The 16,702-nt window shown below is 39.7% G+C and overlaps 1 protein-coding gene across 4 annotated transcripts in view; it reads right to left on the bottom strand.

Annotated features, from left to right (window-relative positions):
* Nucleotides 1-16,702, bottom strand: part of LOC147127617 (uncharacterized) — a 163,589-nt gene that overhangs the window by 97,137 nt on the left and 49,750 nt on the right. For all 4 annotated transcript variants that reach the window (XR_015084289.1, XR_015084288.1, XR_015084290.1 and 1 more), the window contains exons 8-17: nt 15,959-16,126; nt 13,571-13,738; nt 9,207-9,362; nt 9,031-9,114; nt 6,390-6,620; nt 6,077-6,307; nt 4,249-4,350; nt 3,993-4,069; nt 3,504-3,648; nt 1,375-1,612 (exon numbers count right to left, since the gene is read on the bottom strand). Coding sequence is in view for 1 of the 4 variants with exons in the window: in XM_086020952.1 (XP_085877078.1) it covers nt 1,375-1,612; nt 3,504-3,648; nt 3,993-4,069; nt 4,249-4,350; nt 6,077-6,307; nt 6,390-6,620; nt 9,031-9,114; nt 9,207-9,362; nt 13,571-13,738; nt 15,959-16,126 (1,600 nt within the window). In the remaining 3 variants the exon portion in view is untranslated. The remainder of the gene's footprint in view (nt 1-1,374; nt 1,613-3,503; nt 3,649-3,992; nt 4,070-4,248; nt 4,351-6,076; nt 6,308-6,389; nt 6,621-9,030; nt 9,115-9,206; nt 9,363-13,570; nt 13,739-15,958; nt 16,127-16,702) is intronic.

The raw sequence follows: 16,702 nt of genomic DNA on the forward strand, positions 1-16,702 counted from the left end.
TGGTCTTAAATGTGATTTTAAATTAACACTAGGAGTCCGACAGCAGTCATTTTGATTGTTTTCAAACTTTGACCTTATTACGCTGCGTATATAGATATAAGATGCTCCTGGCCTCTTGACTTTTCCTAATTCTGTATATATTTCGTTACCATGCTGAAATTTTAACGTATTGAACAATATAAAAATAGTTTTGAGTCATTATTCCTTGACATCTCTACTTAATATTGCATACAATGTGCGGGGACGGAGCCGCCGGGTTTCTATAGCAACCATTGGTTGCATTGAGAAACGCTGCTGGTCACCATGATCTAAAAAATATAAAATAAAAAAAAAAAAAATGTAAATCTTATAGAGTAGAGGAGGCGTTACATCTGCTTCAAAATATTGACGAATCTGAGGATGAATTGCTCGCCTGACACACAGCGAGTCTAATTAAAAAAAAAGTCCCACTGGCGAGGAGGAGCTATGTCGCTCGTGGTAAAATAAGATGTTAGATGAGATAGTCATGATGTTGTGGGTCTAGGATCTTAAAGACTATTGGAACTATGTTTTTATCTGCTACAGGGGATGAGATATCAGTTATTTTGTAGGTGGTGAATCTCCTGGAAAACGTCAGGTTTCAGAGGCTGATTCTAAAGTTGAAAAATTGCACTCAATATAATATCAATTAAAAAAAAAAATCAGGACGCAAACCCCGACCCCCTCATTCTGTGTGCTGTAGACAGAGGTTACTGTGTGATGCGAGATTTGTGCGAAGATCTAGAGCAAAAAAAGCAGGTTTTACTACCAGATATTTTTAAGGTACGTTTCCTCTTGACACATTTCTTTTGCTTCCTTTTGTTGTATTTGACATGAAAATGAAGACATTTGATTTTATTGTATTCAACATGGATTGGATCGGCATCACCACAAAGTTTGACGAAATCTGTTATGTCTTTTTTGCTTGATCAGTCAATGTTCGTGCGGGTATGCTCGCTTCACGGCTGAGAGCATTCGGGCCCTCATTGACCCTCTTATTATGGCTTGTCTATTCATTTTAGCTGCATTGTTGTTTTGATATGTTTGAGCCCGTCAGCCTGTCCTTTTAAATGCACTTGATCACATTTTATTTCTCAAAGAGGTCTTCTCTTCCCTGGCACCAGATTCGACTGATATCCACAATGGTGTCTTAGCCAATAGGATTGTACCTGTCAGCTTTATACATGGCGTTGTACAACCCCTGATCAAGAAATTTGATCAACTGTAGATTCAACATTTTCTCCCCCTCAAATTTTAGGCCTATTTCAAAGCTTCCTTTTCGGTCTTAAGTCCGAGAGAAGATTGTTTAAGGCCAGCTGAAAAGGTTTGGAGATTGCGTCATTGTGAGGCTGCTACCTGTTGACTGATGTTCGCAGCGCAGATCCTCAAGCTCTTGACTCAGCTGCCTGACTTGAGTGCTCAGACTCTGTTTCTCTCTGAGAGCACTCTTCAGATTCTCCTCATCTTTGTGCATCAGATCCTCCAGTCTTCGTACCTCCTTCCTCTGAACATCCACCTCACCGCTACTCCTCGCGGCCTCCTGCCTGGCTTCCTGGAGAGCTTCCTCTGACTGCCGGAGGAGTTTCACGCACCCCTAGAGCACAAAATTTGGCCGGCATGAATAACTGTGTTTAGACTTAAAGCACTGTTGACAATTTAAAAAAAAATCTAAATAAATCTAATTGAATAAACATTTTTAAAGGTAGAAAATGCTTTCTGCAAAAACCTCAATAGAAACATCAGTGAACTGTCCCACACAAGTGTACACTTACTGAATATGAAGGAAAATAATAATATTCACCGGAGGAAAATATATCATTGGGATGGATATTTGACTAAATGTTTTCATCAAATAAAGGGGAAAAACAGACACAACTACCTAATTAATTGGTGTTTCAAAAATGTATTACTTTGATTGGACGCGGGAGTTTTATTGAATCAACAAATACTCAAAGAAGACCTTTTTTTTTTCTCAGACAGATAGACAAGTAACTAACACCCAGTTAAAGAATATTTAGACAATCCCGCCACCTTTTTACTGACCGACAACAGTTTTCTTTTGGAAAAATATAATCTGTTTTCCAGGAGCCCCAGAATGCATGGACAACTTGATTTGGTGTTGCCTTCCTATTCAGGACTAACGTTTTTAAATAAAAATTTAAAAAACTGCAAGATTTGGGATAATTTCCTGCATAGGTATTCCTGAACACTTGAGAACCTCTTCATATTACTCACTCCTGATAGAGATCAGGTTCTCAAGTGTGGTACTTGTTCAGTTGAACCGTCTACTTGTGATGGATTCACCTAATATGCTGTCATATGCAACTGGTTTTGAAATTGTACTGTATATACACTATATTTATATACATATATGTATGTATGTATGTATGTACTGTATATACATGTATATGTATATATCCCAGCTGTATTCGAGCAATAGTTGGGGTACACCCTGAACTCATTGCCAGCCAATCGCAGGGCACACAGAGAACAAACAAACATTCACACTCACAATCACAACTAGGGGCAAATTAGTATGTCCAATTAACATACCGCGCATGTTTTTGGAATGGCGGAGGAAACCCAGAAAAAAACCCATGCAGGCTATAATTATATAAAAAAAAATATTGTGATTTAAAAACATTTTTTTTTTACAATATCCTGAGCTTTTAATATTGTGCTAATTATTGTATCATGAGGTTCATATCCTGATATCATATCGCGACATCCCTAATATATATATATATATATATATATATATATATATATATATATATATATATATATATATATATATATATATATGTTTGTAAGGATGGTATGTGTGTACATATGATGCATTTGTTGCACTTGTGCTGAGCCAGAGGACGCACCAATATGTGTTTTCACCAACACGTCGCTGCAATACAAGGATATGCTGGGACACGCACTGGCATGTGATGCTTGTGACTGCCAAAGATGTTGGCATTTTGCCAGGCTACAGGCGCCATGTTGAGTAATCTAAATATTAAGTGTCCCATTGAGCTCCTAATTGAAGTCAATTTCATCAGCTTTGGCACTATTTGGTGCTTTAATTAATAGAAAGACAATTTGTTTCTGGCAGGCAGGCATGGGACAATTACATGATTGCTGGGTTGTGTGCGTGTGCACGTGTGTGGATACAGTGGGTACCTATTAGTGTTTTATTAGCGTTTCCGCTTTATGAACTTTTGGCCCCACTACTACGGTATATTAAAAAATATTTTTCATTCACTCCACACTTCTTTAGGAATACTTTAGAATTACTGTACATTCTACAGTATACTTTTTCCGTTTTCATTCCACATCTTTTCACATTGATTTTATGGTCCCTTTCACACAAATGCCATTGTTGACATGCAGACTCACACAATTAGTCTGGACAGAGAGATAGAAATTTATATTAAAATCACCAGTGGACATAGTCCTAAAAAGAACCTCTTTTTTATACAAGTCAGCAGAAATACCTTTTGGCTGTCTGCCAGCTCAAGTTGTAAGTGTGCAACTTCCTGTTTTAGGTGTGCCACTTCCTGTTCCAATTGTCCACGCCGGTTTAGGTGCCCACGGCAGGACGTGACAAGGCTTTGCTTCAGACTGGTCTGTTCTTGCTTTCTGAGGGGAGCGGAGCAAACACACCGTGAGCCCCAAATGTCTCAACAGCAGTGTATGCAAAGCAGCACCGAGTCCCAATCAACACACCGAAACAAGAGATTAAACCATATAACGGCTTCTGAGAATTAAAAGATTTAAAGAGATGATGTTAAATTTAGCATGCTTCATAAAGTCCACTATATTGTGCCATTTTGTAAGTAGACTATAAAGAAGCAGAAGCAGCGAAGCAGGGGAGAAGGAAGGGGTGGGGGGCCGGCAGCAGAGGGGGATGGGAAGGGCACGAGAAGAAGGACAAGGACAGAACTGGGATCAGCAAAGAGTTTTCATATAGATGTTATTATTACTGTCTCTCCAGCTCTGATTTCATCTGTAGAATAACCTTTTCACACTCCACAAGGCGCTCCACCTGCTCACTGCAGCGCTAAAACCCACACACACACGCACACAAAAGGTGAGTACATCACTATATTTGTCACTGTCAAGCTCAGCTGCAACCTACAGAGACGTGTACATTTGTCCAATTTTTGAATCTCTCAAAGACACGGAAAATGTGTTATTTCAATGGGATGATCGGAGTGTCTTGGGAATCCGTGGACTTACCTTCTGCAGGCTCTGCTCGTTACTTTGCAGGCTCAGGTAGTCCTCGTTCGTGTGAGAGTGACTCTGCTGATAAAGTCGCAGGTCACACTCCAACATGACTTTCTACATGCAGAGGAGAGCAGAGATAAAGACGGGAGGAAAAGTCGTTTCGAGTGTATGTCAAAGAGTTGCTTATCGCTACGCTGAGAAGCAGTGTTTTGTTGCCCTTGGAAATGTGTTTTGTTGCGTGGCTCTCAAGTTGGAGAACTATGTTAGGGATATCGGCGCCGATAATCGGCCAGGGCGCCGATATTCTGCGTTTTGACGAATCGCGGCATCAGCCTTTTTTAAAAATCTGATGGCCAATAAAAAAAATCAATTCAAAACTGAAATTTTAACATTATTGGTTGGTAAAAATGCGGTAAACATATAATTTGAGGAGAAAAAGATTTGAAATATACATCAGTTTGCCACATTTTAATGACATAAAGCCCATGTACTCGTAGCAACCCAAATTAAATCAATTCTGAGGACTGTTTTTTTTTTCAGAGCGCTGTATAACTTCCAAATAGAGTGCAGATTTTAATTTTGTGATACAAAGACAAAATTAGAGAGGAGTGCAACTGATCCAAATTAGGAGTGTTTGACCTTGGCTGAGGTCATCACTCCATTGCGTTCCCTTGTAATTTTGAGATCATTTAATTTGAGTAACAAATTATTAGTTTAGTAAGTAAAAAAAGTCTTATCCCCAAAATGACAATTTCAAATAAAATGCCACACATTATACATTATAATAAAACTACAGAACTAAAAAGAAGCACCTCCACATTGATTATTTGGGTCTACTTAAAAGCGACAGCGGCATTAATATGGCATACGAGATGCGGATGCGTGATTACTGTATGTGTTGCACTCATTTGCATATAGATTTCTGGTGGTGAGACAAATGATCATATCAACATCAGTACAAATTACGGACAATTCCAACGCTTTATGACATCGCTTTCTAAATCTACAGGTATAGTCACGATTAAGAGGCTAGGGAATCTTAACATGAACTGCATTCGTGTCTTGTAAACTAGTAAACAAACACTTTTCAAAGATGTCTTCTTAAATTCAGATTGAATAAATATCACTATTCAAATGAACTAAAGAAGCTGGATGATCTAGTTGTTGGGCTTCTTTTCATCTGTCCATCCATTTTATACACTGCTTGTCTTCATAGGGTCTTTTGAAATGTGTTTTTTTCGTTGTCAAAATATAAAATGTATTTCACTTTTCTAATAGATTTTTGGCCAGTAAACACTGACAACAGGGCACGCTGTGTCAAGCACGGCGCCGAGAATAAGTAGCAACGTCCAAAAGCTCCATAAGAACTCCTAACCTCTTGATAGGCGCCTCACAATCAAAGTCATTAGCCGGCGTAATAAAGGGCCTGAGATACAGTCATTCTTCAGCAGCCTAACTCTTTTATAACCAACAGATTAAAGTTGATTGGATTAAAATGACATTCTTCCCGTCTGACCTTGGCAGCAGCAGTTAAGTTCATCCAAATTAAATTTCTCCGTAATAAAGATGATTCATCTGTTGCTTGACGTAGTTATGTTGAAAAAAAAAAAAAAATTACACAAAAAACAGAAAAAGAGTGGGTAAAAGATTAGGTGGCACGTGCCATGCTTCGCGTTGCACAAATGCTCGCATGTGCGCAGCGAAACGTGATGCGTGCGGTTTTGAAGCATGGAAGAAGAATATGAGACCCCTACAGTAATGTTTGTTTTTAGTTCAACACAAATGTAAATGTAAAGATGACTTGCATGTAAACAAACGAGGCTGGCTGGCATGACCTCACCTGCTGCTTGAGTGTGTCCACTTGCCCTTGCAGGCTGCTCACAAGGCTTCTCAAGTCTTCCACCTTTTGCTGGCTCTCTGTCAGCACATTCTGACTGAGTTGGAGCTCGTCCGTCAATTGGTCGAGGGCCTCCTGCGAGCGCTCCCATTGGCCCACCTTGTCGCGGTGACGCCGCTTCAGCGCCGATAGTTCTTCGTGCGCTAAGCGGGTTGCATGTTGGGACTCTCTTAGCTGCCAATTAGATGAAGTGAGTTGTTCAGTGAAAACAAACACCATTTCGGAAATTAAAGAATCACAGTCAAGCGCCTCCCACCTGTTGTTGGGAATAATGGAGCTCCTCAGCCAAATGTTTTACCTGCCCTTGCACTTTGTGCACCTTCTCCATTGCAGCAGTGTATTTGTGTTTAAAAATCACAGCCATTTCTTTCTGCTCCTCTGCTTGCAAGCAGGCCCCTTTTAATTCCTCTCGGGCGTCTTTTAGCTGCCGATGGAAGACATCCAGATCCACCTGCTCTTTTTGTAACTCCTTCTCTGATGTTGCTAACTGAAAGCAAATGGAACATGCATGCAGATGAGAGCAAATCTTGGTTCAGTAATTAGGTGGAAAATGTTGATCAAGTCGACTAATGGGCTCAACAGATATTAGGTAGAGTTTCTTAAAATGCAATTAGAGCACGACAGAAACTGCCACTCTAAAGTCACCCCTGTCATAATGACAGAAGGGAACCCAGGAGATGAAACCGGGCTTAATCCTGGTTTTACACCAAGAATCCCGCCACAGCTCACCTCTCGAGGGGAGAGGTTGAGAAAGTTAAACCGGCTCTAGAACACTCATCTCGAGTTCATCCATGTTAATCCGGCTGTAATCTGGATGAGAACCTGCCGGTTTACAGCTAATGACAGCCAACTAGTTAGATTGCAGAGGACCGTCGCAGCTTGGTTTAACCGTGGATTTGCTCAGTCCCATTTCAAATCAACGCTGGCCGCATCTTAGCAGAAGACCTGTACGCGTGATGGAAGGGAGGAAAGAAGACAAAGTGCACCACTAACTTTAAATCTCTTTAAAAAAAAAGAAGAAAAAAAAAAACTAAGGAAAGTTTTGGGTGTGTGTCTTTTGGATTTATTGAGTCAGCTCATGTATAGGCACACAATGATATTGCAGAGTGTGATTTAGAGCACATATAACATCACATCTTGTCATATGACTCGAAAATAGTGCCTTTGCCCTTATTGTCACATCCAGCCATGTGGTTCGTTAGTGGTTTTAAGTATCTCGCTCCATTATCGGATGAAAAGCCTTTTAACGAGGTTTAATTGGAAAACCCTGGCTGTCTTGTGACCATAATCAGAAGGCTTGTGCTTTCAGGAAACAAACAAGCCTCATTAAACAACACGGAAAAGACATCACTTTGACCTCGGCAGCCTGATGTCCATCATTCTGTGATCATCGCGTCTGCTCAGTTTGCTTGATTGGGCGGGAGAATTTCGATTCATCTTTATAGTCTGATCTTGTTAAAAAGTGGCATGGGAGCCCGCTGAGGTGACTACTACAAAGCTAATTGTGTAGCTACTGCTCCCTTTTGCCCCCTCATCTCATAGTGATCAATCTCTCTGCCTGTTTTGCTTAGCCAACAGGCCTCTTCTTTGTAACCTTTGACATTTTGGTTACATTTCCCTACTTCATTCCCCCAAATTCTCACATGAGAAGGAAAGGGAAGGCCAAATGATGAAACTCGTAATGTCATTTTGAGTAATAAACAGACAGAGAATACAGTGAGGGGAGCTGCAAGAAAACTTCAGTCAATGACTCAAGCTTGAGTCAGATATTCTTCCCAGTTTAGTCCCACCGCCAGATTGGTGGACACGACAAACACGAGTGACTAATAATTCCCCTTGCCTTAGCTCGCAACATTTGAGGAGAACATCCCACTGCTGTAATGCAACAGCTCAGAAAAAGACACCTCCCTCATGTCGATGTGGGTGTAAAGCAGGTTGATGTCAGATATAAAAAGCCAACAAACCCACAAAGGTATTAGTGCACACTTAAAATGGTGACTGAAATCAAGAAAAATAGCTCTGCTTTTTAAAGTACTCTTAAGATTTGATATAACACACAAACTTAAAAGGTGAAATCAACTCAAGCATATTTTTGTCAAGAATATGTTCCCAGCAGGCCCACTAGTTGAAACACGGCATTCTGATTAATATTACGTTTGTGGAATGAGTCAAGCAGCAAAATCCACCTGTTTTAGCCATCTGAAGGGGCGGCCATTTTATCATTTCTGTCGACTGAAAATGACACCACAACTACTCAGGGCTCAGGTAAACGACCAATCATGGTTCAGCTTCACAAAACAGGTCAGCCGAGATTGGTCGTTACCTGAATGGTTGCGATGTTATTTTCAATCAACAGAAGTGACAAAATGGCCGCCCCCGGAGATGGCTAAAAACGAGTGGATTAACTCATATTCCACAAACACAATATTTATCAGCATGCTGTTTCAACTAATGGGCTTGCATAGAACATATTTTTGAAAAAAACATGTTTGGGTTGACTTCCTCATTAGAAGTAGAAAAAGATTGCTTTTTAAAAAAACATTTAAAAAAAGCACACGCATTCTTTTTTCATCAGGCAGAAAATCTGAAGTCACTGTTCAAAGTGTACTCACAAGTCTTCAGTATGAAATTGTCCAAAAATTACATAAAACACTACATTACTACACATTGCGATGAGTCAATTTTATTTCAGGCAATATTTAAGACTGTAATTATTTGATTACAATATTCCATGGTGACTACACAATAAAAGTCAGTCATAATTTGCACCTCATTTTGTCAAACGCATTTCACCACATCAAGAAAACAACCACTTCTACCTCTGAAAATATCAAACGGATCGCCCAGATATTTTATTTTGGAAATCCAAATACAATGGCATACACAGTCCGCCATACCTGCTGCTGTGTTGTTTTATGCATCTCCTCAGCTGACTTCATTTCAAATCTCAATTGATGAATGAGATGATCTCTGCAGCGGACCTGAAACAGGAATTAGAAGACAATCCTTGACGGGGAGGAAAAAGAGAAACCTGAACATATACAGTACACATCGACAAAAGTAAGACATGCACCTCCAAGTGACAAGCGCGCAGTTCTTTTCGGCACACAGCAAAGTTGGCCTCCAGAGTATCTTTGGTGTGAATAAGGTGAACATGCTGGCTGTTTATGTCCGCCATCTTGACTTTCAGATCATCCCTCTCCTTACAAAGCATTGCCAAAGTCTTCTCCTGGGTCAGCAAGTAGTAAAACAAGCACATTGATAAATCACTACATGAAAACAGACACTCATCTGCACTTCACTCGGCACATGTCCACAATCTAAAGCTTTTTTTCTTAAAAAAAAAAAAAAAAAAAAAAAAAAAAAAAAGGGGCAGCCTTTACTAAGATAATAATGCTCAGCTGGGTGTAGGTTGCTGTGGTGAAACTGTCCTGCATTATAATGAGAAGGGTTTTAGAAGTTAGAGAGGTTAATAAAAAAAAATAAAAAAATAAAATGATGCAGTCAATCGTTACATTTTCCAGGCTTGTTGTAATTAAGTGTCCACTGAATGTATTTATCATTCTATTGATTTCACAATGTCATTTATTGCAAGAAGAAGATAAAGCCTGGTTGGCCTTTACATTTTCCTGATATAGTCAGTGAGCCACTTTTTCGTCGCTCTGAGATACTGAGAGTGTAAAGCATCCCGATTTCCCATGGTTCTAAATCGTCAACGTAAAGGGGAACACAGCTATGTGCACAATTTGAGATCAAATATTCATGTTATTGGACTTGTGTTTTAAGATAAGCGCAGTGGTGCGCAGAAGACAATCTATGCAGTGAAACTGGTGTTTATGCTTCTCTTGAAATACAGTGTGTCTGACAACTGCTTTCATTACGTCTGTTTCCTTGGTGAGCTCCCCTGATTACTCCCCACTTTTACTGAAGGACTCCGCGTGTGTGTCGGGCAAGCGCGCGCCGGTGCACGGCTGCATACCCTTGACTTTTCTGGTGAAATGTTATTGATTTCTTGCTTTCATCTAACCGGGTTCACTAGTAAGATATTTGGGGGCAGTTAAATATCTGCACTCATGTATTGCGAATATTTTTCATGAATGGATTTTTTCCAATGTATTTTTCATCCCACATATTTTTCAAAAGATCTTCCAGCTTTAAGAGAAAAGGGAATATTTTCTTAATGCAAATATAGAATAGTACACATTATAAATAGACCATAATTTTGTGTTTGTGTTACTTCGGTAACACACACACAGACACACACACACACACACAATAACATTGGAACTATACTAAAATGGACCAAAAAGTTTAGGTCAAATGTGTACATTTAATGTTTAATGAAAACTTTCACAACGATTCTTTGTGATAAATTGAGCCAAGTGCTGCTGCCTTCCACTTTCCATCTCCTGCTGGTTTCAAGTGATCCAGGGATTGTTTTGACTAGAGTTGAGGGCTCATTTGTAACTGTCCAAGGGGATTGATGGAGTTAACTTGGCTCTTTGACCTCTCACCTTTAGAAGTCAGCAACAAGGCGTTTTGCGCTACACTACACCACCATTACTGCAGACGGGGGGGGAGTGATGAGAACATCATCCATTCAGCATTATAAGCATCATTTTAATCACAATTTATTTTCCGGAGGGTGGAGTATTTTTTCAACATTCTGTATAATGGCAACGCAATATGCAACCGAAACAATGACCGGTGCATTTACAGTATACGTTATGTGGCGTTAGAACTCCATTCCGCAAATACAAAGTGCACATAACCCAGACAAATCTTAAATCTCAGCTTCATTTATCTTTGAGGAGCGCGTGTGCGTCAATTCCCAATGTGAGCGTGTGATAGGCAGAATGAATGTTGATAAACACCAGAGAATGTCGTGTCAAAACAGACACCTTGTCAAAATGACACGCTAACTAGGTCAATCACAAAGTTTAAGGAGAAACTTTGGAGTAAGAGCTTTGCTTTATGCATATCTCTGCGTGTGGATGTCTACGCGCGTGATAAGCTCCTGAACGAATCGGCGGGAGGGGACCGCCGATATCGAAGGTATTTTTAAATCAATGAGCTCTTAAGTGTATCTCGGTCTGGGTGTGTTTGCACGTATACATGCACACAACACTCAGCACAGACAGAATCCCCACTGACAGGCAATGACAAGATAAAGAGAAGGAAGTCTGAAAAAAAAGGTGGGGTAGAGGACGACAGGAGGGGGTGTAATAATATTTGTACAGTTGGGGGTGCCGGCGGTGGCGGGGATGAAAGGGAAAAGTGTCAAGGCGAGAAAAGAAATGAGCAACAAAAACGATGGCATGAGAGGTAAGAAGAGAGAAAAACTGTTTAAGCCATTCTGACAAATATAATCATTGTGAGCAGGACCAAGTCCAGACTTGAAGACCCGAACAAAACTTCAACAATGGCGCTTATGTCCCATCACAATGCTCCTTCGACCGCCTTTTAGTCTTCCCGCCACTTTAGTCTGGATCACATTATGCGCAATATGACTCTTTTCTTCACTCTGCATTGTAAACTGGAGGCTCATTGCGGACGCTGCAGATGCATCGGAATAAAATATTAGGTGATTAGATCAAGTAATAGAACGAACAATAAACCAATGTCACGTTTGCATATGTTGCTGGAAAATAGTTCAAGTCGTACATAACATGGCATTTTATTTTTTCAAGTTATTTTTATATTTTTAAACAGACACCCCCCAAAAATAAAAAAAAGTACAAATACATAAAAAATTTAAAATAAATCCCATTGACCCCCAAAAATAAAATAAAATAGACAGAAATAAGGAGTAAGCAACAAACCCTGAGTGCAGTAAATAAAGAAAGTGACAAAGGAGAAATATTCTAAGCTAATGTGGAATCATGTCTCATTCTATCGGTGCAAAGAAGTCACACACAAGGAGCTAACTAATTAACTAACTTCTCCACTATGTCCAAATGAAATGTTATGTCCAATTTTTTGGGGGGGTGAAAAAAAACCAAACAAACAAAAAAAATAATAATAATGTCAAAAACAATTACAGTTGAATAGTATATTCTTGTTACCGACATGTCGTTGTGTCTAATGTTATTAAATAACTAAATTGACGCCCACCAGACAATATACGCATTATTAGTAACACCATATCACTGACACCTGTCTTTTCTCAACTTTATTAAGCTGCTCAGCTGGGGAGTTTGTGATGATGTCACAGACTTAAAATGAATGAGCCCAAGTGTGGTTAGTATTTCCGCCTCACAGTTCTGAGGTTGGGAGTTCGAATCCAGGACCTGCCCTCTCTGTGTGCAAGCAGGAAAGTCTAAATAATGAACGTATACTCCCTATAAAAAATGTAAAAAAAAACAGAACAATGACAGTGTGTTCTTGACGATGATTGACATAAGACCATTAAAGGATGAATCATGAAAACAGATTAGGAATAATTGAGTGCATGAAAATGACTTCATTATCCAAAGATTTTTTTAAAAGAGTGAATCAGTCGAGTACACTCTAACCTTGAGTGTTGATTGGAATTGTGGCCGTACAAGCTTTTGAACATGGAGTCGACTGCGGAAAACTCAACAGTTTCTCCATCGTGACCACTGTCGGTACAGAAAAATTGAAACGAAGAAGGCATGGAGTATGTGAATGTGTGACGTGTTACAGAGAGATCAGAGAAACAGCAGTTTTGTGCATTAAGCGGGGCCAGATGTGGAGCAGAAACTGGATCCCTGGACTGAAGGTAATGGTCCATCTTTTGGGTTAACAATCCAAACATGAAGGGCACATTTTACTGCGCATGCACACATATGTGTGTGCGTATTAAGGAGAAAAGTAAAAAGAGTAAGTTGTGAAAATACACCAGTGGGTGACAGAAAAGTCTCTGCCCAAATGGAATTCTAACAGAACGTTCAATACACATATAAACGACAAGACAAGCAGAAGAATTTACTTTTGTACTTTTGCGAAAAGGGGACAGAATGAAAAGGTCAAAAAAGTGCTGCAGCATAAAAATTAGTAAGGGAGAAAAATCTCATTTTGTGTCTCTTTTTTCACTAAGGCTCTAAATATCGGTACATTCCATTAGCCATTATCTAGAACCTTATTATCAACTCCACTTTAGAAAGAGACAATGTCTGTCAGTATTACATTTGAAAATTAAATATTTAACCGGATTGCTGCACCTGTGTGACCCCCTTATCAGTCCCGCTGTGACAAAAGACAGTTGATTACATTAAAGTGAATATTATATTTCATGTGAATACTGCAGAACTTGTACATGTATTAATTTGCAAGCCGCTGTGACATTATCAACTCCATTGTCCATCCTCCATACCTAAAACCTCGTGACAACTTCCTATCATTGTCAGGGCCAAAATGGGGATGTTGACAAAGTTACCCAAGCAAAGTATACATCATTTGAATCCAAGTAATTACCTTCTCTTCAGTGCCGCAGCTCGCATTAGCGTGTTCCCGCTGCAGACAGGCCAAATCGTTACTGCTGTGCTCTGACGCTTCCTGGATCTGCCTCTCTGCATGCGGGCTGACACGGGCCCGATTCGGGGTTGCGCGATTGTCGCTCGCCGTGCACTCGCTTGTCTGGAACTGAGGGGCAGCAACAGATAAAGACAGGCGGCTGAAGAATATGTTCACTCGGTTACGTTGTACGCTTTTGAAGCGTTTCCAAAAAGCTGCGAGTGCAGCCGGCAGCCAGCCGCAGAGAGGGTGATCCAAACAAGGAGAGGCACACAATGAGGTACGCAACCGCTACAGCTACAAGAGGACAGAGATGAAAGTATCATTTAGGCATGCTTGCCACACTGCTGTCTGCTCTGTCTCCATAGCAGTGAATAGGAAGATCATAAAAGCATTCTGTCAGGCCGGGGAACCCGACAGTTTCTGCTTTGACTGCGGACCAATAAAAGTGCAAGTCAACAAATCATAAAGTTGTAGGGCCCCGTTTTAAGCATACTGCATCTGAAACTTCGGGGCAAGATTTGTGGCGGCCCCCCCCAACTCGATCTCCATTTTGCAACAGAAACAATTGGATTTAATTAACTTTGGTCTAAGGGAAACCACAGGGTTTTCATGTTATGTCACCCAATCAGCATATCAAGCTTAAGTTTATGTGCATGCCACACATTATTGGTGAAAATAGCATCATAATTCAATTTGGATTAACTATTTGAAAGTTGAATAACCGTCAGTCTGTTGTCTACATAAACAGAACTGCCATCATCCAGAGTAATCAGTCATCGGTACTGCAGTTAAAAAGATAACACTGTTTCCAATTGTATCCTTTCCAATTAAGTGCAACATCTTCAGAGATATATTTAGTCGGAAAGCGAAAGAAAAAAAAATGTTTGATCACATTTACAAGGAGATTATTCTCCAATACAATTAGACTCACTGTCTCAGCGTGAACTTAACTGAACTCAGACAATTACCCGGTGTGTTTGGGTTTTTTTTGTTGTTTTTTTTTTTTTTAGTCAATGAAATTATTAGGAAACATAATTGTAGTGCATGAAATCTACAGGAAGTTTACAGACTGCAAAATTCATTTATAAAAAGTACAATTCGAAAAAAAAAAAACGTAGGAGTTTGAGAGTGACAGTGGTGAATGGCGAATGACATAACGCAAGTTTGTTTTGCTCAACTTCTTTCTTAACGGTGTCGGCCAAGCTATTTGAAAAATGTACGTTAAGCTATGAATTACTCTCTGGTAAACTTAACTAGACAGAAGCAACTAAAGAGAGAACTATAGCAGCTAAGTTATAACAAAATCAGAATGCAGTGTTTCAACTAGTGGGCCTGCAGGGAACATATTCTTGAAAAAAATATGTTTTGGTTGATTTCCGCTTTAAATATGGATTTTTTTTTTTTATATAGCAAACATAAAATGAATCATTTAAATGTACCACAACAATTAGGTTTTATTGAGGAAATACATATAAACAGCACGAAAAATATTTCTGGGTAAAATAATCCAAAATTACTGTGCTGTTTGCATCTGTTTTTTTTTTAATGACTCCTCGTCGGGCGCACCTTTCATCTCCGATTGGCTGTTTTCCCTTGGGCACAGTGTTTTTTGTTTCTTTTGATTTGATAAAATCTTTTATTATCGCCCCACATATCATATTATTAATGTACTACTGTCTGGTCAGACTGACAAATTGTAAACTCCTCCTTTAACTTGCATGGCATGTGCAAGTATGCACAACAATGGTAACGGATGATTGATCAACAACAGTGAACACTGAATTATTATTTGAGTCTAAAAAAAATACTTGGAAGGACCCGAGTAGGTAGAAGAAATATTTTGGGGTAAGGCAGAAGGAAAAAAAGGATAGCGCTAAAATTGTAAAGGCCATTCCATTTATCATGCGTATGACTCTTTAATGTTCCCATTCATTACTTTTGGTTCTCTCTGGGATGAGGGCCACAGTGGACCAAAACAAAAAGGCAAGTATGAGGCGAGACACTAATTTTGCAGAGGGAAAAAAAAAAATACAAAAGAAAGAAACAAATCTACTTTATGCCTCAGTGACAGCATCCTGATTTCTTATAGTACAACTAGCATAGCCTCTGTGGAGCTAAGATGGCGGCAAAGAGTTATTAAATATGGCGAGAGAGGGACAAGGGGAAGCTGGAGGAGGAGGAGGAGGAGGAGGGGGAGGGGCAGGAGAAGGGATGATTAACTGTGAAGGACGTAAAAAAATGAGGAGAATTCCCAGATGCACCTGACTGGATTTGATTTAGATTATGTCGTCTGAATCTGTTTCTTATTTAAGCGCAACGTTCCTTCTCTTTGTGTTTGTTACCTACTTGGCTTTGCAGTGCAGCCAGGCTGTCTTCAAGATGCGCATTTTCTTCGAGCAGCTGTTGTGTGCGTTTCTCCTTCAGTGCCAAGGTTCTCCTCAGCCACTCCTGCGTGGCCCGTAAAGACACCGTGGTTTCTTCCAGCTGCTTTACATTTGCGTCGCTCTTTTTAAGCTAAAGCGAAGACAGAACAGCGTATGAGGGGCCGTCAGGGATGTGATTCAGGATTACCTCTCTCATATAAACTAAAGGCTCTCTTTCACGCTACTGAAACGCTTTCAAACAAAAACTGAAAAATGGGTTAAATGCTGTCCCAAAAATTTCAGTACTGTATATTACTGTATATGAAGGCACTTTGATATATTTTATTTGTGTTTCAGTATGATGCGTGAAAGGATTTCAGGTGTGTGTTTGTGAAAGTGTTTCACCTGTGAAAGAGCATTTCACTTGTGTCTATAAGAGCATTTCAGTTATGTGTGTAAGAGGTTAAAAAGGAAGACCTTCAGTTTTTTGTTTTTTTTTTTCAAACTAAAACGCATGCTTCATTCCTACACCTCTTTCACGGCGGTGGCTCTTTCACTGTCTGCCCAACAACAAGTAGGTCAACAGAAGCGTTATTCACAATATACTCGCGTCAGTGGAGACAATCGGGGGTTTGAAAAATTCGGCAGTAATCGGAGCAAACGTATTAAAAGTATTAAGAGAGCGATGCAGCAATTGCAAAAAAAAAAAAAAAAAAAGAACAAAAAA

The sequence above is a fragment of the Filicampus tigris genome, chromosome 21 (assembly GCF_054856515.1).
Source record: "Filicampus tigris isolate MCC_2025a chromosome 21, RoL_Ftig_1.0, whole genome shotgun sequence".
In the NCBI taxonomy this organism is placed as follows: domain Eukaryota; kingdom Metazoa; phylum Chordata; class Actinopteri; order Syngnathiformes; family Syngnathidae; genus Filicampus; species Filicampus tigris.